Below are 27,116 nucleotides of genomic sequence, written 5' to 3' on the forward strand. Positions count from 1 at the left end.
AACTGTAAAAAAATATAAAATTGAATAAAATGTTATAAAATGTATTTTCAAAATATGGTACAGACCATGGAAATGAGCAAAGTCACTGAAGCCCACGAGCAAATTCAAAATTACTTGAAATTCTGTCGTTAAACTTATAATACTCTAGTGAAGAGCGGACGGTATATTCTTTAAAAATTTCGATAAACAATACCCCCTATTAAGAAATGTCAAAATGCCCTTTGATATAAATTGAAAACCTTACTGAATGAGTATATACATAAGTACATAAGTTATAACCATCTACTGCCAATCAGTTGTGCAAAATATTCTTACGCTCACCGACTAGACCAAAAAAACCCTTAAACCGCCATCTTCTCAATTATAATTTTTAACTTGAAAACTGGTTTTTCGAAAAATCTGAAAAAAGATCACACATACATAGAAAACCCTTTTTCCTTCTTATTTGAACCTAAAAACGATTTTTAAAATTTCAAAATGGAATAACTTTTTTTCAGAACGGGCTGCAGGTTCAGTTTTTTTCTTCTAATGGTGGGCATTTTTATGGAAAATCTAAGTGTATGTAAAATGTGTCACTCATTAGGCTGCGCCATATTAAAAAAATGCAAAAAACTCAATTTTTTGGCATTTTTTCCAATACCGAATCAAGTATTTCGGCAAAAAATGCGGTAAATAAATACAATTGAATTATAAAAATTGCATCAAATGCTCAAAAAAGCCGATGATTATCGACTATTGCAACAAATCTAGAGATTTACTGCGCTGTGAATGAGAAATCGGCAGTAAGAATATAGTTACATGGATGACCTGATCTTATTCTTGTCAGATCTTTACCGAAGATTAAATAGGTATCACTTTAGATGCAGTGGTTTCTTGGAAGTCTTCAAGCAGTCTCACCAGACTACTCGGGCAGCATACTAATGCTGTGTGACTGTGTGGTGCAGGGGAAACTCACGCACTTCCAGGACTGCTTTCCATTTATGAGATCTTCAGCCCTTATAGCCAAACTGGTTAATTTATTTCTTCATCAAATTTGAAGTCTCGTGCTCTATATAAGTTTCCCGTTCCCATTTAGCAGTTCTCTGAATAGCTGCATTTCAAGCTATTACCTTCCGATGTTAGTGCTAGTGACACCAATATCAAGTAAAAGTGAATAAAAAAATATCTAGATGTACATCTGGGTAGATTTGAGCTAATTTTCGAACGCCATCATCAGCTCTTTCTTTTATATAAGGATCCGCTACTTTCCTAAGCGACCTGCAAAGTTAAGATTAATTTCGCTTCTGCTGATTCTCATTAGGTTACAAAGTGAGCCTTTACGACTTAAAGGCTGATACTTACTTCCTGCAGGAATCAATCATTCCCGTACCATTGATTTTTTTGGACTTTAGCGATATTATTGTGCAGACAGTTCCTTGTTACCTGGTATTCAGTTTAATGTTTTGCTTTGTTAAAGCAATTGCCTCCAATAAAGGTACCAAAATGAAGGTTGCAAAGTTTAGGGTCGCTAAATCAATGTACTGGCAACTTTATCTAGAGGATTATTTGCCTGGAAACCACGCAACTGACCAATACCTTTCCTGATTTCAACACTTCCATGGATGTTATTCTCTTTAGAAAGTTGCCAAAACTTTGATCTATTATATACTCTTGACTAAGGAAATCGATTGATACCAGTTTCGACTAAGACATTTTCTTCATTTTCTTAAATATCGATCAAGACGTAATCAATTTCCCAATCCACCTATCACAACAATGGTTCCAGAATTACATTCCAAGCACTACTGCAACACACGCACAGCAGTGTTTTTAATGCCAACAACATTTAATAGTATCCATTAAATTCATTATAGAATGACAATGCAAGAATCACTAATCCCCGTTGGGCCTCCTAAAAAGAGAAAGTCTCCTAGACCCCGTCCTGTGCAAACCGAAGAACCTCAGCCAAGCACCTCCACCAGTACCCCACATAACACGAAATCCAAAACTAAAGAAAATAAGGAACAGCAGGGAAGTTCTACAGAAGAAAAACGAATTCCGATGTTAGTTCGAGGGTAATTAATAAATGTTTATGTGTTATGTGTAAGTGAAGCCACCTCCTCCAGTGTTTAGTCTAATACCCGTTAATGGAAACCTTTATTGCACTACAGTCTTATGTCCTCAGCAAAGAAGTCCAAGAACAGTAAATATATTTTATAGAATTGGAGTGCATCAAGTAATACCAAAAGAAGCAACCCGCGATGTCCTCACTGGTAAAGTACCCTTTTACCTGGTGGACGATAGAGATGGAGTAACTTTGTTTCCCGCCAAGCATGCTCTGGCAGCTTTGAAACTAGACCAAGAGAAAGTGGAACAATTGGAAGATTATACATGTCTCGGGGGCCATCAGAGGATTTTCAAAGAACGTCCCAAAAAAAGAGAGGGCATGGGGTATCGCAGAAGATATATTTCCCCTGAACTGCTTACTAGAGGAATTTATGTAAGTTCGATGTATGCTCTGGATGTTGTTTTGTTTCTTTGCGGAAGAGTAAAAATGATCGTATACAGGGTGTTTCCCGAACGTACGAAATTTAAGGTGATGTTCCTTGGGTTAAAATAAGAAAAATATCCTTATTAACGTACATATGTTCGTAATCGTTGCGTTTCCAAAATACAGGGTTAAAAAGAGAGCCCTGGTGCCTTCGAAAGAGTTGGGTAGTCAAGAGACAGAAAAGTTATATTTCTAGTTGCGTCATTAGAAATAATTTTGAAAATTACAAAAAATCTCTGGACGTTACTATGCTTAAGGAAAATTGTAGCAGGTCAGCCTCGAGAACATCCTGAAATTTCTGGATAAACTCATGAAAGGCACATCATAACATTGTTATTAAACTGCGAAAATTTTACTTTAATTGTTCTGAGAACGTTTCAAAAAATAATAAAAATCGTTTTTTTCTAAACTTCAACGCCCTGTATTTCGGAAATAAGGCGTTTTCAGACGTATATTTATACGAATTTTTTTCCCATTTTCACTCAAGAATAGCTCCTTAAATTTGTGCCGCATGTTTAACAAACACTCTGTATAGATGCTCGAACATTTTTTAGTGGGTGGATATTTCCATACGAATTAAAGCTTTAATGCTCACCCTCAACTCCAGTAAAAGCAACCTTCTAGAAACTAGGAAAAAACACTGAAAAAATAAATACAAGAAGGATAGTGAGATTACGAACTCATTCTTTGAAAGTCCAATTAAAAGGTCTCAAATTATATTTTTCCATGTAAATACATAATAAAAATTTATTTTTGTTAACTTTATCTTTTTTTTTTTGTTAAGTCATTACCTCCCATTCTTCATCTTCCATTTTGAGTTCGTAGTCTTAACGACCACACATATATCACACTAAACAGCACTCTTTCGCAACTTACCATATTGGTGAGCATCTAAACCATATTTATTACATATCGTCGAAAACCTATCATGATGTTAATATTTGTAATAAAGACTTGTTAAACGAACATCGTTTAACTGTAATACGAGTTTAAAAATACAGGCAATTCGGTGGATCATTTTCGGAAATCTGCGGCAAGATTATCTTCGTTGTCCGTTTAATTAGTACGTATATGTTTTTACCTGAGCTCTTGAAAGAAACTAAATGAAAAATGCATTATGTTTCCTTAGCCTTAAAGGTTCCGTTTCAGTTTCAGGCATTATGCCTCTTCAGCTATTTAATGAGTGTGGCAGGTGGTAAGGGACAGTCACAGTTGGTTGACGGTGTAAAGCAATAGGCCAAGTTTTTGGAGACCTTTACCGACTTTAGGGTTTAAATATTGAAAATAATATACAAGTATGCACAGTAGCTTAATAATTCTCCTACGAACGTGAGAAAGAGTGATTTCATCAAACTCGATTTTGCGAGTTAAAAGCAGCATTTTGTACACACAAATTAGCAACATGAAAGTTTACGAAAAACAATAAGACGAACCGTGTTTTGGGCGTTTTGCCGCAAACTACTTATGCTTGAAAGTAATCGGATACGCTATGTGACATCACAACACTTAAGGAATCGTTCGGCAGCTTCTTTACTTTTGACACATTTATTTTCAATTTACTTAGAAACTAAAAGCCTTTTCAGGATTTTAACTCTTAGAGCGGAGTTGTGGAACTTCCGAACTTCCACTTCTATCATAAATAAAAGAGTACACTTGTCTATTATCGGTCTTGAATTAATGTGTCAGTGATGCATTCGTTTTATGAGTTTCTTAAAAATCAACTGCTTTAAAAAAAACCTGTTGCAGCCAAGTTACTACAATCGTGCCTGCTACTCTATCTTAAGGACAAAAATACTTAAATACTCTTATTCAAGCATGAAATGATCGATTGCATTGCTCTTATGGAACATATAATAATCATATCCACGTAAACGAGAAATAATATTGCAAAAGTTTATATTCTTGAAATCCAGACAAAGCAGTTTATGCTAATTTTTTCGATATTTTTTACAGGTTTTTCAAGCCCCGAAAAAAATGCCTCAAATTTCAGTTTTTATGTAAGATCAATATTAACCGAGAAATCCGTTGAGGAAAACGTAAACGACTACTCTATACATTAAAGGAAAATGGCGAAGGCAAATAAATAGTCCCATTTCCAAATTTCTGGTCGCGTCGCTGTTACGGAAGACGAAAATGAATATTCTGTAAGGATTCTCTGCAAATCTTTTCGTTTCTATTTAGGCCTAGTCTTCAAATATGTTCTGCTTCAATTTGAACTCAATCGAAATTATTTTCACCGTTTTCCACGGAACTTAAAACATATTTAAACCCGAGTATTGACTTCGCACTGATGTCATCACCGAAACCCAACCAAACGCCTAGCGCTCTTCTAAAACATGCACAATTTTCTGAACCAACTCGCGCCTGTAACTTTTCAAGCCTTACCACTCAGCCAATCCGGACAGGTGAACCACGGTCGTACCATTCTTGTATGGTCGTTGGTACTCGGTACTCCGCCACCACTTCTTCAGCACCGACCAGCGACACGCGAACGTTTGTGCCACTTCTTTGTTCCGCGACCATGTTTGATTGTTCATGGTGAACATTTTTGTTTGTTTTTGCCGGTTACGGTGTTTTTATCCGGCGGTTAAGTGCTCTTTACCTTTTTGTGCCGTTCTTAATCTCGTAAAGAACAGAATTTGATAAAGTTTGCGGTGCAGTTTTGGGATTTCTTGAATGCGGTTTGGAGTTAATTGTGTCTTGCTCGTATTTCCACAAGTAAGTCGTTACTACTCGTTTGGTTGGTTCTGCAGTAGTACCCGCGGGTAATTATAGAACAATGCAAGCAGATAAGATGAGAGATTTGCTATAATTAAGAATATTTTAAGGCCTCAGCTGGTGGAGCTTAAATGTGTGAAAAGAAATTAAGGATCTGCGGCTATTCAAAAAGACGGGCGAAATTTGAAATTATGCTCAAAGTGTTTGCCCGCTAAAGCTAATTATTGGCATTTGGATACATTTTTTGGCAAGGAAATAGAAAAGGTGTCTCATCCAGGGTCGGTGTCACTTCGAGATAAATAACTGCTTTGGAGATGTTCTCGCCGGTTAGTCATTAAAGTATTTTAATAAAAACCCTGTCGACTGGTCATCATCTTTTCGAACTGCGCAAATTTTAAAAAGTTTTAGTTCACCAAAAATCAGGTTTTGGTCGACGCTGTAAGTTGAAATATGAACAAATTGAATTCGTGTATCTAACCGCCAGATACATAACGTACGCTGGATCACACACATCACGGCGCTAGATTCTAGCGCCGCTCACTTTACAGCCGCAAAATCATACTTCTAACGAATCCGCAATACTCACTCTAAAGATTTATTTATTCTTTACAGACCGTTTTTAACTTACCTGCTTGGTGAACTCAAATGTTAAAAGAGCCAAATTAACATCGTATATCTTCGAAAGAGGACATTAACGCTTCCAAATTTAATGCTGTAATTTTTTATCATTCATGTCACATGGTCGAAAAGATGCAGCTTGAGCAGGAGAAGAAGCACGTGTTATCAAATGAGAAAGAAAGTGTACATGCAGCAACTGGCAGATGCTCTAAGTCATGGGGTCCATTTCTTATCTTTGATGATAATTTCATGTGGCCAATAAAGAATGCAAATTAACTTTTTAAGTAACATCCATAAAGGCAAAAATTAGTTCGCCAGGAGCTGTAAAAGGAATTTCAAAGCTTAATAATTGATAAATGTATTGTATGATTCTTTCGTCGTCTCTCAATTAAAAAGCGGCAACGCCATATGGTGACCGAGCCATCTGAATATGTAAGTAAACAGAGACTAGATTTTGCTTTCTAGCGTTTGAATACTTAAAATGATTATATCTCTGCTATTTGGGAATTATTCTTGTGTGAACGTTATTAACGAAATTTTCTCGCCACAAGCAATTGAACACTTAAGCCATTTTACCAAGAGTCGTGTAATTTGCCACGAGCATTACTTTAAAAATAAGACTATTTTTACTTGCAAATTAACATTGGCCGATCCTTCTTCAAGCAATACTGTTTGTATTGTAAAGTCATAACACCTCTACCTATACGCACTTTGGACAACATTCTTTACCAGCAGAACCAACCTGCGACTTAACTGATATTGCCTGAGAGTTCTGGTTTTAGCTTGATTCTTTTGGGCAATAAACCAATATTTTATTTCTCAATTAGTTTGAACCTGCTGTCCAATAATCCGCTTTTATGATTTTGACTGCTGAGCTCTTCTTTACACTCAGGTTTTTTATGATTGCTTCAATCTTCCCAGGCTCAGCGCCTAAAGCTTTTCCGACATTAGTGCGGACATATTTAAGTGAGAGTGGATAAGATGTTATTTCCTCTAAGTATCACTCTCTGCACTTTTTGGGAAAATAACTATTTCAATCTTGTTTGGTTTCTAAGAAATTGGCGGTAACTTGAGTCTTTAAAAAATCGACCAGATTTTTTTAAAATTGTATTGTGGAAGTTACTTTCGTTTGTGGTTCAAAAGTTCCTCACAATATTTTTCCACTTTAGTTTTTGAAAAATATCATCATATTTTTTAAATAAAAATTTCAATCCGGAACTGTATCTATAGTAAGTTCCAGAATTAGTTACGTCATAATACATAGTTCAGGGTCGGATTTTGAATTTTTGAATGTCCGTGAAAGCCTGCTAAAGGTATTTTCTGAAAAAAATGTGATAGTGTCTTATGTCAAGTTGAGATTTATTATGGAATACAGAGTTATTCAAATTCGTTGCTCACCACTGGGATCTCGAAAACCGTAAGTGGTATTACTCTGTTAAATTGGTGCAAGCTTGTGCATTTTTTGCCCAATGAAGCTCCATTGAAAAATTTAGAAAATTCTAAATTACTTCAGGAAATGTTCGAAAAAATCCGACATTCGCTGAAATAGTTAAACATTTTTTTTAACGTTATATGAAGAGATTTAATAAGATTATATGATTTAAGACATTCACTACATTAAAGAACTCAAGGAGATAATAATACTGGCTGCACTTTTCATCAAAAAGAATTTATTATTCATCGTTAAAACTTGCTCAAATACATTAGTCGCCTTTCTTGGTGTATGTAACCCCTCATTTGCGAAACTAAAGCGAATTTCAGAAAGTCTACAAAATAAATAATGAGTCAATTCAAATATCTTTTTTGATCCCAATATTTGATATATTTGGTCCACTGTATCGATATTTGGCCGCATACTTTCAGAAATGGCACCACAGTAGGTACTCTTATAACTTTTGTATTTTTGTATTGGCTGCAACTCAACAACGACAAGAAAGAAACTCTAAAATTTCACAACATGTGTATACCATGAAATGTCCTTGCTGGATCGGCCTCGCTTCTTGGTAAGTCGTTACGGCAACGCGATTATAGTAGTAGATGGGTCGACAAGCTATCTCCAAAATTATCATATATATGATTTGTATCACATCTCACTCTTTCTTCGGGGAATCATTAACATCTGTGTTCAAAATAATGGGAGACCCATTTTGAGGAGGAGGTGTGGAAACACCGACTATAAGAAAAATATGACTTCTACTCGAGAAAAATTACGTTAAAATACGCAAACCGTGGCATTTCCTCCATAAACTCATTTGATAAATACCTCATTACTTACATTCTGCGGTGTGGGTCAACAACGCTATGTCAAAACACATAACATCGCATAAATTTTAGTATTCTTGACACTTAAAGGTGCGGTTTGAGCTTTAGCTATAGAGGATCAGAACAGAAAATTCGAATTATAGAAGCCCCGTTATTCAATTTCTCTTCATTCATTACAATTTCGAAAAACCATCAATAATTTTCTTGTAATAATCGACTCTTGTTTATATCGATTCTGAGGGTTGATATTTTCTGACAAATTGAAGACATGAAGGATTGAAAACATGAGGGATTGGAAACATGAAGAATTGGAAACATGAGGGATTGAAGATATGAGAGTCATAAGTATATGACAACCGCAGTGTATATGATTGTCTTCTCTACTAGATCTATCAAATTTACCATATATTTAACTAAATTGAACATACATTAAATCTCAATCAGTGCATCTGGAACAGCAACGTCAACGGTAAGGTTTTATTTGACATTTATTTCCACTACGACCATAAATAAACCAACAACGGGGATGATAATGACATCAGCGCCAATTAAGTCGCTAGGCAAATAATGAGCCATATGCGTGTCATTATTAACCTGTTACTCAACTGTTAAAAAAAGCGGGACGTACTTTACTGTCAGTTGACACACCCAATAACGGCGTCTTTTAGTACAAGTAGTGAAAAAATATTGTTGTACGATTATAATATGTTAAAGTATATAATGAAGGCTTTAAAGCGCACGGGATATGTTGCGAAACACGAGGCGCAGCCCAGAGTAAGGCTTAAAGGCTCATACGTCAATGTTATAAAATATTTTGCAAGTGCATTTGTATTACAGCTAATTGTCGAGCTCATACGTATCAAAAAGGGTTATGAACTCGTCGAAGCGTTTGGTCGTGCAAGAACTGAAGTCCCTAATGTCGATTTCCGAGTAACCGCACATGCCTCATAAAGACAGTTTTATGCACCCGTAGCGTGCTATAATCGTCAATTATGATGCATGCCTAATACGGAGAAAAAATAACATCAGCTGTTACTAACCTGCCTTAATGTCACCGTCTTCGTCGAATAAATTAGAGCCGTTTTGTTTATTAAGAATTTCAACTGGTTTCTGTTAGGAAAAGAACTCGAAAAACATCAACAACTGATGTGGCCAGCGAAATGTCTCGTCTCCTCGATGATTGTAATTATTCGATTAGTTCTCAGGCGAGTTGGTAAAGTATGTACGTGTGTGTACTTTGGGCCCGATAAGGACAGCCAATTGACTTAAATGCTTAACGGAATCTTTAATAAACATTGTGAGCTCACGTATACGGAAGATTGATTTAGAAACTGCTTATATTACGGTTTTAACTGGATGGCGTATCGTAAAAAAGAAGAATCGGGCCTACTCGAGGAAGAATGCGAAGCTGAATGCCTTAAAAAAAATCTTTTAAAAAAATGCTTAAGATTAGACCTTAATCACTGCAGTATTTGTCCGTTGGAAGTCCAGCAGGATCTAAAACGTCGAATTTTTCTATTGATTTCATGCGAGAATTTCTTGCATGACCGCTAGAAAACCAGCACAGTCTAAGGGACCTCGAATAACAATGAAACGTGGAACTTCAGCTCTATGCCCATTAATTATAGAATTGCACTCTTGATTGCATTCCCATCGATAAACTTATTCTGAAAATATATTTATTCAGCTTTAATAGCTCCAAATAAATTGCCAGTGAAAAGCACAACACTCCGCCACATGAATGTTTTATAATCACGATTGCACAGAATTTATTTTATTAAGGTTCTCAGGCTGTTGATGAAGTGCATGTGTGTATTAAAATTTGGGTTAAGTTATCTTTTCAGTTTTGAAAGTAAACGTGCTTCTTTCATTTTGGCGTATTCCGGGTCATCAGAACGTTCTCAATATGGTTTATTAATCTTGTTGAAAAATTATAAAAATGTTGATACTCGGGAAGATATATTGCCGCTTAAGGTAGGAGTGGCAGAATGTGACATGATAAATACGGGAAAACAGTTCAGGCCAGTAAATGCTTTTCTAAGATCTAAGTGCGTAATTATGAACGAAGTTGGTCAAATGAAAAAATATGATCAACCTCCCGCCAAGAGTAATTGTGGAGTTCATGAACTAGGAGTGGGTCAATGATGAAACTATGATCATCAGTGACGATGAAAATGATAAGGCATAAATCTTCATAGCTAAATTCATGAGTAATCACTCTATAGGAGAATGCTAGAGTTAGTAAGATCAACAATTTTCAGAATATTACTGGAATTATGTATCATGATACCATGCGTTTACTTCTTTGTTATATCCAGGAAAATTTTCCAATTTGAATTTCCTATGGTAAGATTTTCAAATAGGAGTGAAAAAACGTAATCTAATGGTTTCCTCTCTGCCTTCATCTATTGTCATATGCGCGTTATATACTCATCCACTCGTTAATTCATTCACAGCTCTTCGGCCTCTCTTTAAAGTGTTTAACGCTTTTTTTTATTTACCTACCCAAGTAAAATATAATCTATAGCGTTCAACATTTTATTTCTGAATTTCGGATACCTTTCTCCTCCCTGTCCTTCCTTTATAAGTTCAAAGTTATTAATTAGACAAATTTAACAGTTTGTTAACGACTTTCTTAAGTTTCGTTGAGCAACTACATCTAAATTGCAGTTCCTAAAATGTGCGTATGAATTTACTTTTCCTGAATGTGAAATTGAACAATGCAATGGTGGCCAAATCAACAGCATAATTCTAATCTTTACCCCAAATTTAACGTTTTGAAACGGCCTGTGTGACTTTCTGTTTTAAGTAAGCCCATCAGAAATAATTCATATGGGTTAAGTCAGGAGATCTATCAGGCCAAAAGATATTGGAATGTCCGTGAATTACTTTTTCACCAAAAATATTTTGTGCGGATTCTCAATAAACTAAAGTACTGTAGCACGAGGCACCGTTTCCTTGAAGTCAAATTTGCCGACGTTCTTGTACGGGTAATTCGTCCAAAAAATCATTGAATTGAATTTATAAGTTATAAAAATTAAAAATCAAGATCTGCGTTCATGGATTGTCGAAAAAACATGGTTCAATGTTTTTTAGGTACCGCATCATACTTTCGATTTAAATGAATGTTGGTCAAAAGTATTTATTATAAAGTTAAAATTATATTCAGACCATCAGCGACAATTTTGCGACGAAACAGGTTCATTTGCAGTAAATTGCTTCATCGGAAAAAATTATACGTTTTATTAAAAAACAATTCTCTTCTAACTCCCATTTATATTTAGATTGATATTTAATTCAAGCGTTTACTGTTTATTGTGTATTCCAAAAAATGTAGCGATTTATAAAAAAGTAAATTTTTTAAGTTTTCACTAGTACATTTTTAAGTAAAATTCTCGAGTAATCAAGTATCAAGTAATCTAACATTACTTTAACCACTTTTCTGTAGATATTGTGTATTAGATTGTTTTTGATACACTCACCGAAAATGTAAATATAAGAATATGCTGGACTCTTAGTTCAAATTAGAAAATATTGTGAGTGGCATTAATATTAAGCATTCCATAGTTGCAATGAGCACTATTATTTGGCTGTTGATTTGGCTCTATCACCGCTCTCAATTTATTCTCTAAAGCTAATAAATCAGACGTAACAACTTTTACTTGTTTACTTCTTGTATAACTAAAAGTAGTCCTTTTACTATTTTCTCCTGGCAATAATTCAGCCGGATTCCAGGCCCGAAGCGGCCTTCATTTCTCAGTAACTCAGTTATTCAATGGGTACCCACATGTGAACCTCGTGTAAACCGTAGAAAACAAATTAAGTGCTTCTAATGATTGAGAAGCTCGACCTCACGTTTCCTTGATAATTTACATACCAATCCGGTCCCGTTATCAAATCAATGATTAATAGTATTAACTCGGGATTGCGTAAAAAAATTCGCACCTTCCTTACTTTTCTATTTTCGTCTTCGGCAGGTATGGGATGAACAGTAAAATTGAATTTTACAAGAAAGAACGGTTCGTTTTACTAGGATCTACTGATTTCAAACAGCATGCGTTGTACTGGTGTGGTGTACTACAGAATGTGAGTAATTTCGACAGAAAAATACTCTAAACCATTGTTAAATGGCTAAAGCAAAGACTTCCTCCATTACCCAATAGAATGAGCAACAGAACTTGCAGTTCTTCCCGGCTAGTCATAAATTCCGTACACCTATTCAAAATGTGGGAAAAATGCAGATTGCTTATAGGGAATTTCTCATGCCATTATCGACCATGTTATACAAAAGATAAGTAACGCTATTAAAGTCTATTGCCTCGATAAATTAGTATGATTTTATCTTGGATTATTCATCCATTGTAATGGAGTGACTTGGATAATAACAGTATCAGGAATATTCCTGTTTCAAAAAATCGATTCGAGTTGAAGCGAAGAGACCCTTGTAGGGATTTGTTGTAAGTAGCAAGTGTAAGGAATAATGTGTATATTTTTGTTAACATAAAAAACCTGCGAGTTATAAGAAAGTAAATATATTAATTAACGAAATTGATTCTTACTGAATATAGCGTCTAGGGCAGCTCTTATAAATACCTTCAATTTGCCGCAATTAGCTATGCATAACCGATCAATAATAATTGAGTTGGCAAGTACTATAATTGGTTTCTCTTTTAATGATTATTACTAAAATTAAATAACACAGGAAGTAAATGTTTCACTAAAATAGTAGTGAAATTGTTAGAGTGCTTAATGAGAAACTTAATGATGACTCGAGTATTTGCATCATGGTTAAGAGTTATGGAGAGATCTTACTGCTCCAAATCCAAAAATGTGTACCTATTTGGTTCAAAAACCACTCGAATTCTAGACGATGAAGTACCCTCTAGTATCACTTATGATAAAATATAATACTGGAACTCGTTAGCTATTGAGGTCTATTCTTGAAATGCCATTTAAGCAATTCTGCATTCGGATGAAATCAAAATACATGTTTTGTTGAGTTCTTACTCTCTAATGGAGTTCTTGTCAGTTTTGCACCGTTCGAATAGGGAATTGTCTCATTCAAATTTCAAAAATTTACTATGATGCTCTATTAATAAGTATCATTAAAAAATCTTCAATAGAATCGTATTGTGGTCACAATGCGTAACACTAGTCTCTCCGAAAACGCCATTAGAGTTAGAGCTTTTTGGAATACGAAGTGAAACTCCAAAAAAATTGAGCGTTGCCTGTATTTTTAAAACTTTTTGACCCTTTCTACCGTGAATTTAGAATCAAGAAATTAGGTTGTTCGTACATACATTTTTGGATTTTTTTTTACGTTTTTCACACTAAGTTAAAACTTCCAGAATTTGCATTATAGGTAAAAATATGTAAATTATTGAGCTTTTAAACCCAAAGTTTGCATACAGCTGAACTTCCTTCTTGGGCGAGCATTTCAGAACTGTTAGCTTTCACTTTTGTAAATTTTGGTCTGAATGAAAAGTGATGTCGGTTCGGACGGCTTACATTTTAAAAATGGTCAGCAGTATTCACGGAGACTCTCCTGAAGACTTGGCTTCAAAAATTCAGAAGCAGAAAGAAACCGTGGTTTCAATGGGGGATGGAATCTCAAGGGTTGAGATCAGAGGCTCACATCCGTTGATGTTGTGCCAGAGGACGAGATGACTGAACTACTTCCGGAAAGTGCTGCTTATGTTTAAAAAAATGTCACGATTCAAGCATGTTTTTTTCAATTTGAGTACAGCGCATATTATCATTTCAGTGGCTGGGGCTCTTCATGCGGACTCAAAAAATATGAAGAATGAATTGCGAATTCATACAATTTCTATTTTAAGCTAGCTAAGAGGTGGCCAACCTGTATCTTAGACATAGAAGCTCTACTAAACATTTTTATTCATTCTGTGAAGATCGAAGACTAATATTCGATAAATAGGTGTTTCGTACACTTAATTAGGCTTAATTAACAGGTCAACGATGAGTTTAATTGTAGAATCCGTTGTGTGGTTCACCGCAATGCGGCCCAGAAGCTCGTAGAGGCCTCGTAGAGCCACTCGACAACCCACAGTGGGAGATCATCAGTTATTTACATATGTAATAAGTATGTAATGTAACATTTTATAAAGCGAATCAGTTTAATGCCGAGTGAGCCTGCGAGCGGGGCGACAAAAAATAGATGAGTCAAATAAAATCTCATTACGTACGCATTACATACAACGTTTTATATTCGGTTTCATGTTAATGAGCTAATAATTTAAGTTTAAAGTCAAAATTAAAATACCTCGATCACCTGTTAAAAGAAATTTATGTCCGTCAGCCAATATTGTCAGTTTCCTAATAAACTCGCATGTTACGTGCTTTATTTTACTAGGATTATAAATTCACGTGGTTTATTGTACGAGGACTATAATAAACCAGCTTGTGGCCGCCAAGAAGTATCGTAAAGAGGCCTTTATAATGAAATCGGACATGAAATAATAAAATAGGTTACCACTCTGAATCGCAATAACAGTTAAGGGTACTTACCGGGAACTCCTTCAGTCTCTCGCCTGGTTCTTAGATAACCCTTGCCATCCTGGAAATCACCACTTTATTAACTGGAGGGGTGTTTGCCTATCCCATGTGTGATGGGAATGAAAAATACCTGAAATACTTTTACCTAGGTTTTCCTCAGCTCTACTGTTACTGGCCTAAAGTCTACCACTCAGGAGAAAGGTCGATAAACCAGATTGAATACACAAACCAAATAACAGTAATATTCAACGTTAGCGCTGCCCTAAAATATACAGTGCCACTCCAAATTGACCCCCTTTAAACTTTTTGACAAATTAACATTTTCTTAACCTTCAAAACTAGCATAAAATAGGGCAAAAAATCCTATTTTTTGCCTTTTGCTTATGTCGCCAGTAAAGCAAAAAGACCTGTTTTTTTTTAGCCGAAGCATTGATCAAATGAAAAGTGTTCCAAAACTACATTTAATGGTTTAAAGCGATTTAAAACCTATCGATTAGTTTTTGAGAAAAAACTATAAATACAAGTTTTTTTAATTTATAGCTTTTTTTGAAAAACGAATCGATAAGTTTTAAATCGCTTTAAACCATTAAATGTAGTTTTGAAACACCTTTAGTTTCAGGTGTCATTTGACCCATGTTTCAATTTTTTTTTAATCGGTCCTTTTTCTCCTACTGACGTCATAGACAAAACTTAGAGTAAAAAATAAAAGTTAAAAATTAATATTTTTTTAGCATCAATTTAGAGCAGCCCTATATGTGCATACATGTGTAATTGATCTATATAATTGGTAAAATTGGGGCTTTATGATTAGGAAAAATATTTTTCCTATAAACAATCTATTAACGTTATTATATTTTGCAACTTCAATTAGACATTAGCGTGCAATAGAAACTCTCACAGGCACACGTGCGGTAAAATGTTTTGCCACACGTCAATGTCAAATATTCACAAACCGTTTTGACACTGACACAGGCCACTTTACCCACGTGCGGTGATATTTAGGCGATCGCACGAGCTACAGGCGAACGCAGTAAATCATATGAATAAGAAATGGTCACGATGGTTTCTCTTTATTCTGTTTGGAAATAAAGCCTCACCCGCAAATATGGACTGTTGAAGCAGTCACCTTTTACTACGAGCTCGGAAGAAAATCTTTGTTAACTTTTTGATGGCAAATCTGTGAACGTGTTCAGAAATTAGGAAAAAATTGCCATGAAAACGAAAACAGAACTAAAGCCTGTGAATGGATACGATACGTGAAAATTCCCTCTCTCGTTTAATTTTCAAACAGAAAAATAAAGTAAAGTTGTTTTTCGAAGTAGGCGCAACTGTCCCACATAAAACATTGCTCAAAGTAAAAACTAAATGGGGGCATAAATACTTCTTGGCCTACGCCATGAAAATTTTAATTGATCGAACACGATACCAACAACTTGTTTCGAATTTCTCTGCCTACGGACTAATTGGAAATGGTATTAATCTCATATTTTATTATGTATGGGATCGGTCTAAGGCGGCCCTCATGACAACACAAAAACCAAAGTGCAATCAGTTGCTAACAAATTAGCCTCATATCTTAGAGTTAAAAGGATTCCACGAGATATTGCACTTCTTACAAACATCGCTTGAGCAGCTTTCTGTAAGCTTAAGCTAGCCATTTCTGCTTATTAATATAACATAAACCGTTAGTGAAATGTGGAATGCCTCTGTATATAAATAGTTTTCAAAACTGCAATATCTGCTGTCTGTTTCAAAATATCATCATTTTCTTTCACTCAAAGGAAATAGAAGTCAATTTGAGTGTTAATCGTCTCTAGGTAATGGCGCGTGTGCGTAACTAACACAAGCTATTAGCTATTAATTCACTATTACATTTAAATACAACTTTTGCTTGCCACATGCAAAACGGTAAAATAATAATGTGAATTCCTCACAGACACGGAGTGAAGAAAGCAAATGGGCGATATCGTTGATGTTTCCTAATAGGAAACGTCTTCCTGCTAATTGTTTTCTTGCAAACGATTAACATTCTTCATGTCTTTGCATCGACACATTTTGTGAGAATAAGGAATTACACTAGGTGCGCACACGATAAATTATTCCCAACATACAGATGCGTTTAATTACTTTCCCAAATATCCGAATAGTGTTGGGAAATACTGGGATTGTTTGCACTTAGCTTTGACTGCCCATTAAAAATTTGTAATATCGGCAGGAACAGGCCTAGTAATTATCGAGAAGATACTGCTCATGCAAGAACTGAACTTTGTGATTGCCTCCAAGAAGGCTCCTGCAGTCTCAGAAGAGTGAATTCAGTTTCAAACATTAGAACGTTGCTGACAAAGTTGCAATGCCACCCAAGCACGTCTCTAAATTTCTTTCCAGAATCACTGAAATCTTACCTTCAAGTAAGAACGATTTTATATAATTATTACTTAACAACCCATCAAATACAAGGGGACTCTGAACATGGTGCCACAAATTCAACTACGCATTCTAGGTCCTAAAAGATAACGAAAACTTCATATAAACATATATCGAAAGGTACATCGTTTTTGACGTACGGGGTGTGAAAGATTGGTTCCTGAGGAAGGTTTTTTCTTAGTACTTTCGAAAAATTTCGAGATAAATAAATAAAATTTTTTACTTTACCATAACTTTTTGTACTATTTTTGAGTCTCGACGAAGAAATTGCCGCATTTTTCTATGGGCGGATAATACAGGGGCTAGTGCTTAAAAAGTACCTAACTTTTTGAACTTAACTTTATTGACGATTTTATAGGAAAAATATTAAACTTCAAGATTTTTACACAAAAGAGGTACTGCTGTTAAAAGGTGAAAACTAATAGTTTTCGAGAAAATTGAGATTTATCAAACCGGTGGATACTATGTTATATTAAATAAACATCAGAGTTAAAACCTTTTTATATTCATTTTATTTTATTTTCACTCATAATTATCATTTTCATCACCACACTTTATTAATAAGTGCTATCATATATGGAAATGTCAAAAATATTTTTTGTTTCAAGGTCAACTTGGTTTTTTCTGAAATTTAATGATAAAATCTTCAGCTTAGAAATATTCTGTTATTCTTACAAGAGAGTGTTTTTATTTTTTGAATTTTATTAGAATTTATTGCTTTCTTTGGAAATCACAGATATCTTTAAATTTTTTGTGGGTTTTTTTAGTTGTTTTCGAGGCAATTTTTGTCAATTTTGAGTAATTATAACCAATTTTAAGATGCTGTCCATTTAGTCCTTAGAGCCTTTACCAGTTAGTTCAGCTTTATTTAATACTTTTGCAACTCTCGATGAATCGTCTTTGAGAACCATTGTCTTCCTTTTCTAGAATTATACAGAGTATTTCAGAACGTATCGGTCAAACTTTAACCATGTATACACTTCTACATGAGAAGTCCATTTATTAAAAAAAAATCTAGTGAAAGTTCTGCAGGTAACCAGATAAACGATAATGAAAGTTTATTTATCGTATTAGAGTCATTAATCCATTTGACTGCATAAAAGATAACACTTTACGTGTAAATTGACAAAAAAAAAGTACCTGGCTTCGCAGTACACCAAGGCAATATCCATTAGTTTTTCATTGGTGTCCATATATGCCATTTTTATTAACAAACAATTTAGGAAAATTAACCTTTACAGAAAGAACATAGTCTTGTTCAAATGACCACAAATTGACCGTTTTCCCAACAGGTCACAAACTATAATAATAAAACGTTAGGTATTGCCGTTCTCTTATCAGCATGGGACAGCATAAACGTTTTTTGTACTTTTTTTGTCCATTTGCACGTAAAGTGTTAACTTTAATACAATGAAATGGATGAATGAGCCTAATCAATAAATAAACTTTTATTACTGTCTATCTCGTTACCTGTAGAACTTTCATTACATTTTTTTTAGACAAATGGACTTTTTGTGTAACAGTACATATGTCGGATAAGTTGTGAAACACCCTGTATATGCAGCTACTAGCTAATTGCACTAAATTACGTAACGTGTACAGCTCAATTGGGCATATATTTCGTTGCTCACTTAATGTATGGCGGTGTCAGTAATTTAGATCTTGAGACAACTAGTGTTTCCTGTTTTCTTCCACATGTGCATGCCCCTGCTAATTGACACGATGCATAAATTAATAAGCGAATGGAAAGAATATTTACTTATTTTGTGATTACCATTTTTCTTATGGCGATATGTATTATGACATAAAATGAAAAGTCTGTATCGTGACCATCGAATGTGCTGAGGGCTCTGCTGCTGAGACATGCAATCAGCAGCAAATAAATATCGTTAGTACAGACTTGGCACTGCTTGGCAAGCCTCAGGATACGTCAATACAGTTAACTGAAATAACTCTCGGTAATGCCGATATCCTGCGGATTCAACAATACTCAATTCATATGCATCTTCATGCATTTAGTTTCTTTGAGATTACACTTCATTTCTCAAACATGCTGCAATCATAAACACCTGCTGCGCTCTCTTATTTCTTTATAATATATTACTTTTTTGAATTACTTGCATAACATGCTAATACTCGCTGGTATGACTTAATGTCGCATAAATATCCAGCATGTTCTGTTAGTCTGAGTTTAATTTATAAGTGACCGCAGCATGGATAATTATAATTCATAAATTAACTTAGGACAGATTTAATTGCCGTGACGCTATGAAAAGTTCATAAATAGAATTAGCTATGTCGAATTATGTAATTATCTTGAATATCTTGTGAGTGTGCTCGGTGTTAATGAGATGAGTTTTTGATTAGTTATTTAATAAAGAATGCAAATCCTTTGCTGGGATTACTCCATCATTATGTAAAGCACAGTTAGTTAACCTTAAGTGGTGTATTGTGCCCTACAAACCGGTAAATTTAAAGTGGTAACGTGGTTCTTAGTCTATCTCGGTAAATTTTTACGTTTTAATAAAAGTAGCTGCAAGTATATTTCCCATATTAACAGTTAGATTTTGCTTTCAAGACCAGATTCCTCTGTGTGCCGCAGTGTATTTGCCCATTCGTCAAGACATTCCTTCAGATCGACTTTATAGTTCGACATGATATTTGGAATTTAATGCTATTTGAAGATGTGAGTAGTTAAAAGCCAAATATTGATGTGAAAAGCTTGGTAATCAAATGCCGAAACTTAAGAAATTTTAGCATTGTTTAATAATTACTTGGTGAAGATGTCTTTCGAAGGATCGCCAACGTTGTGCAAGTCAAATATAGTGTATTGAATATAAGGGATAATATATGTCCACAGGATGTAACATATGATCATGGATATATTTCGGGCAGAGCATTCTGCAAAAGTAATGAAAAAGCTCCGATAAACCTATGATCAGAAACGCACCATTTTCGATATACAGGGTAGCAAGGATTCAAATTTTTGATAATTTTGTTTTCGTTTATATTTATTTTTATTTTAAAGAATTTGATTAAACGTTACGAATTGCTTCAGATCTACAATAACTGAGCCGAATGAGTATTTTTTCCTTATTTCCTTTATATTCTTAATCTTCATCAATAGATATTTTTGTAAATTTTACGAAAACGATGAAACATGCGAAAATATTGCAAAATACCAAAAAGCTAAAGAATTAAAGAAGGAATTTATATTTGGTATCAGAATTAATATATGGCGTTCCAAACAAAGATAGAAAGCTTAAAATAGTACATGTCCCAAAAAAACATAGCACCTTGTACATGGCTATCGATGATTTTGACTGGGCTGTGCAGAGCTTTAAAGAAAATAGGTGTACAAAATTGCAAAAAATTAACTCAAGGCATACATGAGACAAAAACGCAAAATATGAGAAAAAATATGAAATTTTGCTACCTTGTATATGAAAAATATTTCTTAGCTCGTGTTCAAAAGTTCATAACTCAAATTTTTCTAATAAAATACTCGATATATTATATTAGGTATAAATTCTACAATCTATTACAAATACTTTAAGCAAAAATGTGTTACGTTTCTAATAGAAAACAGGCGAGAAATCTCAGGATTTATGAAGCTTTACATTTTTATCTGGTTCTGAAGGCTACCTCGTGTGTGCTTAAGTAACGCAAGAGGTGCGCATGAAAGTTGTACCGCAAACTATTTCATTCGATACCCTACGTTAACTTTACGTTATTAAATTTGAGAATTAAAAAAGTAGTTCTGCGAAAAACAGCTTAAGTGTGGAATTTTTAATGTTTACGCGAAGTAGACACAATGAATATGAAATAAATAATAAAATTACAAAATGGAAAATTGCAAACAAGTCTGCTCTGCGATCATTCGATTGGTTGCAATAAATTATTACAACTAGATACAGAACGAAATTGTAAAAGAGAATTTCGTTCTGTACCTGTCTGTAATAACCACTTGCAATAATTTTAGTCAATTAGGCAAAATATGTCTTCATTCATAGCTATGATACATTTTAAACCTCCAAAACACCAAAAAGGAGAAAGTAACTGTGACATCTGTTCATCAAATGGAATATAAGAACAGGACAGTAGCACGAGAATTGCTGAGGCCATCATTTTAACTACTTCGCGATTTCTAATTTGTAAATCAACAACTTCGCTTTTAGATTCCCCACTTTTTTTTAATTATAGCTATAATAATATGAATGTGAATGAAAGTGAAAATATTATGTGTAAATCCAGATTCATATATGTATAACGAGGAAATTGTTGAGCATAAGTTGTTATTACTGACATTAACACGTGAGCAGGTGACGGGTACGCTTATGCACAGCGTTTACGGCTTTGTTCTAAAACTGAAAAATTTCAATATGCGCTATGGTTAAATTAACGGTTTTTTATCTAGTTTACGTTTACGTGCGCGGTTTACACGTAATTTACTTAAAACCTTTAGTGTTTATTATATTGCCATAGCAGGACTTTCTTGGTCAACAAGCGACCCTTTTGATAGCAATCTCCTTAAAAAGCTTTTTGAGCTTTCCTTTCAGACTTTAACAGAAGTTAGTCTCTTGTAGACAAATGTTATTAATTAAAGTTTTTTTGTTATCTCAACCTTTCCAGAGTAAAAACTATGAAGGACTAACATTACGTAGTCCATCACACCGACTTTCTCATTGAGTAAGCCTATTTTAAGCATTACATAAATGTTTGAAAAAAACATGTGAAACAACGAACTCGACTTTGTAGTAACATTTGTAATACACATCCTGACCCAAGCCTATTAATAAACACTGAAACATCAATTGTAGCTTAGTTTTCCGGTTATTTTGGTTCCTTAATACGAAAACGTGGGAGAAAATTTTAAATATCAATTAAAAATAACTCATAAATAATTTTCCCGGTAACCTAGAACTTTGTGTTCTACGAAGGCTGCTTCAGCCATGATGAACATAACTAAGTTTCTTACGTAAATATCAGATGTTATAATAGAATTTTGATTTATTAAGTTTCCAAACATCATATTTATAATTTATTATAATATCCGCAATTTATTAAAATTCTTTAACTACTATTCTACTGACTTAACTTATACAGAGTGTTTCACAACTTATCGGACAAATCGTCAACAAAATTCTAATGAAAGTTCTATAAGGAAAAAGATAAACAATAATAAAAGTTTATTTATTCTGCTCTACAGAAACTGTTCCCATTGGCTTGAAAGCAAGCTCGAGCCCGTCTAATTCAATTGAGGCACACTAGTTCGAATGGTTTCTCTTGCCTGCTGCTCCCCGCGACGCCAATTACTTATCCTCCGCTGTAATCCAGCCTCGCAATTCGTCAATATTCTGAACTTCCACGCGGTAAATCTCGTTTTTTAAATGTTCCCATAAAAATAAATCTAAAGGATTTAGACCTGGAGAGTGCAGAGGCCAAGGTACTGGTTGATCTAACATATCCCGTATACTTGGTTCGAAGAATTTCGGACGTCTGAACGAAAATGTGGAGGTGCCCCATCGTGCACAAACCACATATATACGTGCTCGGACAGAGAACACTTTATTATTCAAATTGCCACAAATTGACCATTTTTCAAATAAGTCACAAGCAATAATGATGAAGCATTTGGCATTGTCGCGCTCTTATCAGCATGAAAAAGCATAAACATTTTTTTGTCAATTTGCAAGTAAAGTGTTACCTTTAATATAATCAAATGAATGCAATATTAATAATTTAATGTAATAAATAAATTCTTGTTATTGTTCATCTTGTTTCCTGTAGGACTTTAACTAGATTTTTTGCCATATGGACGTGTCATTTAACGATGCATATGTGGTTAAAGTTTGTCCGACAAGTTATGAAACACCCTATATGTATTTTAACAGCTATTCGTTTCATCTTGGTCTCTTGCGCAGCAAAGTCGTAATAGCGACGCATTCCTTTATAACAAATTGAATCCTTCAGATACGTAACTAAAGGTATTTAAAGCGTCATTCAATCTCACGCAAATCTTCTCAAACCTGCACTTTCTGACGCTTAACCTTAAACGCTTGCAGGAAGTGGGACGTTCTTGCACTAATTGTCCATCATTACCTCGAGTAAGTTCAAGAAGATTTCAAGCAGATAAGGCACCTTTCATAATGCGCCTTGATATCGGGTTAAGGCAAACTGCAGTTAAAGGAACTATTAAATTATAAATAGGACTTAAATGGGTTAATATGGTTATATCTAAAGCTATATGAAGGTGTTGCAATTGAATCCGATATATTGAAGGCCGAATCGAAATTTAATCGAAGAGTTTGTTGCTGTTTATTTGAACGATCCATCATGGTGTGATGTTTATGCCAGTTAGCCTTAATCTTGCAGATTGGCTTGAAAACCGGATATCGGTTAGTTCATAGTTATGTTATGGTTGTAAAACTAACACGAGGCGAAGCAGTTAACTTTTTGGATTTATAGATATAAGTTTTGTACTTACCACGATACAAAAGTGATAAGAACACTGCAGCATCACTTGCAAAGCTCAAAGTCTCCATAGCGATCACTGAGAGTTAAAAATTTTTAGTGGAAACTTGCCGAGTGTGCCATTCTCAAAGTTTCTATATTCAGCCATATTCAGTCGTGTCACCTGGATCACACCATCCTTCCTTCTCAATACTTTTAACTTGTAGTAAAAATTGTATTAAACAAATCACCCTAACATTACTTTCTTCCTTCAACAGGCTTCGGTCAAGTATCGGTTCAGCGTGCTTGCTTAGAAAATCGAAACGGTGCCTTCTGCGGTTTCAGCAAAGGGACTTTTTTTACATCAAAAGGCCTAGGAACTCGATGAAGTCTTGTTCTTGAAACTAAAATACATACTTCTAAATACTAAAAAAAAATTAATTCGGACACACAAGGTACTGTAGGGTGGTCAATTTATCTCGAGATCTTTAAATTCTTAACAACGACGCATATTTGAATCAAAAGTTCAATTTAGGGTTATTCAGAGTTAAAATAGCGATAAAAGAGCAATTTTCATTTTTTACTTAAACAGGGTTTTCAATTTTTTTTTAAACGGCAATGCATCGTTTTTATTACAAATTCATACTCGTTTAACAGAGCAAAATAACTTTAACTTGAAACATTTTTTATGCATGCACAAGTTAAACAATTTTGAGAATTACCAAAAAAACTTAAACATTTATTCAATAATAATTATTTTTTATTTTAAATGTTGATAAAAAGTGAATCGAAGTTTTTTTTATTTTTTGAATTGTTATTATAAGTTTTTATGATTTTAAGGCAGTTTTTTTTAAGATCACAATTTATACGAGGTTTTAATTTGGTAACTATTATTATCTTATTGCAAATATGAAACGTCTTTGGTATGGTATATTACATAGTATTATTGTACGGTGAATGCAGTAGAAATGTTGCAGACGCTGGTGCATTGTAGGTTGAACGTTTTTCTGATAGAAACGCTATATCACATGGGTCCTTTTATTGTATTGTAAAGGAGTTCAAAGAAAGTGGAAATGTATAGCTAAAAAAGTTACGACGACGTACCATTACTGGTATACATACTGAAGTTGCAGTATTAGCGGCAGTTGCTGTAGATTGTCGTATTTCCACCCAGAAACTTTCTCCAGACTTTAGAATTTCTAAAAACAGTATTTTAACAATATTGAAGTAACATAAATTTCACCCACATCACATTTCTTTATATCAAGAATTTCATGACGAAGATTTTCAAAATCGAACGATAATGGGTCATGTAATAAAATTGAATTTAATCAAAATTTTTTTCTAAATGTCTTATTTTTCGACAAATCCAGTTTTACAAATCATGGACAGGTGAATCGTTATAATATGCATTATTGGAATGTTGAAAATCCACTCTGGTTGAGAGAAGTAGAAAATCAGCGTCCTTGGTCGATAAATGTGTGCTGTGGAATTATCGGAGATAAATTGATTGGCCCATATTTTATTGAGAGAATATTGGATGGGCGAAAATATCGAGAATTTCTAGATCAACATCTGCTAGTGCTACTTGAAGGCGTGACACTTGAAGAAAGGCCAAACATGTGATATTAACGTGATGGCTATCCTGCCTATAATGCAAAATTTCCCGTGAAGCATTAGATCAGAATTTTGCTGATCGATGGATTGGTAAAGGTGGTCCTGTCACATGGCCTGCTAGGCCACCCGATCTAACGCCCCTTGACTTTTTTTATGGAGTTACCTCAAAAAAAAACAACGTTTATCAAGAAATTCTAATTACACCGGAAAATATGAGAGAATGCATTGCAAATTCTTGTAGTGCTGTCAGTAAAGGAACTCTTGGAGAATAGTGAACCCTTCAGAAAGCGAATTGACAAGTGTATTGACGTTGGGGGTAATTATTTTGAACACTTTTTGTAATTAACGTTTTGTCATTATTCATTTCATTTTATTGATAAAGTAAAAAACATGAAAATTGCCCATTTGGTCCCCTTTAACACTGGACAACCCTAAATTGAACATTTGATTCAAAAATGCGCCGTTGTTGAGAATTTAGAGTGTCTCAAGATAAATTGAATATCCTGTATACAGCCTATGCAGATTAAGGAACGATCTGTTTATGTAAGCACACGTTATTTCCTGGCCCCTTGAAACATGACCCTATAAAAATAAGCACAACTATGAGATATTTAAACCGCTCAACTTTCATTGTTACCATGATAATTCTTTGAAAGTTTCAGCAAAAATACTTTTTTTAAATTACGAACTTTAACTTCTTACTTTGAGAGCGAATGATTTGGTAACGAAGGACGGTAGGAACTTTTCTAAAATGAAATACTAGCATTATTGCAGCCTTCCCTGTAACCCTTAAAATTTATGGCACGCCCTTTCCGCACGCCCTGTATATGGTAGTACGCACAAATTAAAAAGGAAGCCTTGAATGGTTTCTTCTTCCGAACGCTCATTTCTTATTGTAATGTATGTGAATCTCAACGACTAACATCGATAAAAAGATATATAACTAATGGTTCTCCGGCCAATTGAAAATACAAGAGAGCATGCATGTACGGTAGGGACAAGCATAATATTATTTTACATTTCCGAATGTGTAAATACTTTTTATATTTGCAGTATCTCAGCCCCATACGTAATTTTCCCCGTAGTTAGGTCAGTGTCCGAGACAGAAGGACAAGGTCAGTCACAGTCATCACTATGAGATCTTGATTTGGACAATCTACACGGAACAATATTTAATATTTGATTTGGCCAAGACATTCACGTATATTTTTATTACGCTTGCATGCAAGGTATCTTCAACGTCTTTATGGTTCATGTGTATGTTACTCGGCAAGTCTTCGACTTTTTAAAACAAATATTCGAATTGATCAACTTTCAAATATTAATATTTTTATGGGCTCGCAAGATCACACTAAAAACGGGGTTTTAAGTTTCGGGCGATTCTTAAAATAAGCGTTAAAAAACAAGAAAATTGATTTCAGAAGTTGCTACTACTAAATCAAGATGTAGAATTCCCTCATGTTATGCATCTATCACAGTCGCAACAATTTGCACTATTTTTACAACAAATGCTCAGTTACCCACTAAAACGTGCTTTTATTAAACTTATTAACACGCAGCTACACCAACTGTAGGTACTAAAACGTGCTTCACCTACCATATCAAATCTGTTTGCTTTCATTTATAGTTTTAACGATGAGCGATTAAAACTTTATCTTTATGTGATTTAAAATTTTTTGGAAAAATTGAGAAATATAGTTTAAAATTAGATTTCGTTGTTTCAGAGTCCTGATGGGCAGTACGTGGGAACTGCCAGAGGCAGAGCCATGAGCTCCGGTGCCCTTTTTGGGCACCGAGTCTGACATGCGGGAGGAGGAGCTAGAGGTCGCCCTTAAGGTGAGTTATTGAATCGTTACTTTAACTAGTTTTTTGTATTTCGATAATGCACTTCCCATTTAAATGTTGCACGTCCGGTAATTGAAAAACTGGGCATAACTTCATGTTCATACATTAATTATACTTACGCCAAAAATCTTTAGAA

General features: G+C 34.5%; 1 protein-coding gene across 8 annotated transcripts in view; it reads left to right on the plus strand.

Annotated features, from left to right (window-relative positions):
- Positions 1-27,116, plus strand: part of Rab23 (RAS oncogene family member Rab23) — a 45,554-nt gene that overhangs the window by 9,389 nt on the left and 9,049 nt on the right. For 4 of the 8 annotated variants that reach the window (XM_066406141.1, XM_066406145.1, XM_066406146.1 and 1 more), the window contains exon 2: positions 26,860-26,971. In XM_066406141.1, coding sequence (XP_066262238.1) covers positions 26,860-26,937 — 78 coding nt within the window. In that variant the 3' untranslated portion in view covers positions 26,938-26,971. Of the gene's footprint in view, positions 1-1,853; positions 2,055-2,199; positions 2,480-3,084; positions 3,291-4,950; positions 5,249-26,859; positions 26,972-27,116 lie in introns of those variants that run through there. The other 4 variants (XM_066406149.1, XM_066406143.1, XM_066406144.1 and 1 more) reach the window with 4 other exon arrangements.

This window comes from Euwallacea similis, chromosome 3, assembly GCF_039881205.1.
Source record: "Euwallacea similis isolate ESF13 chromosome 3, ESF131.1, whole genome shotgun sequence".
In the NCBI taxonomy this organism is placed as follows: Eukaryota; Metazoa; Arthropoda; class Insecta; order Coleoptera; family Curculionidae; genus Euwallacea; species Euwallacea similis.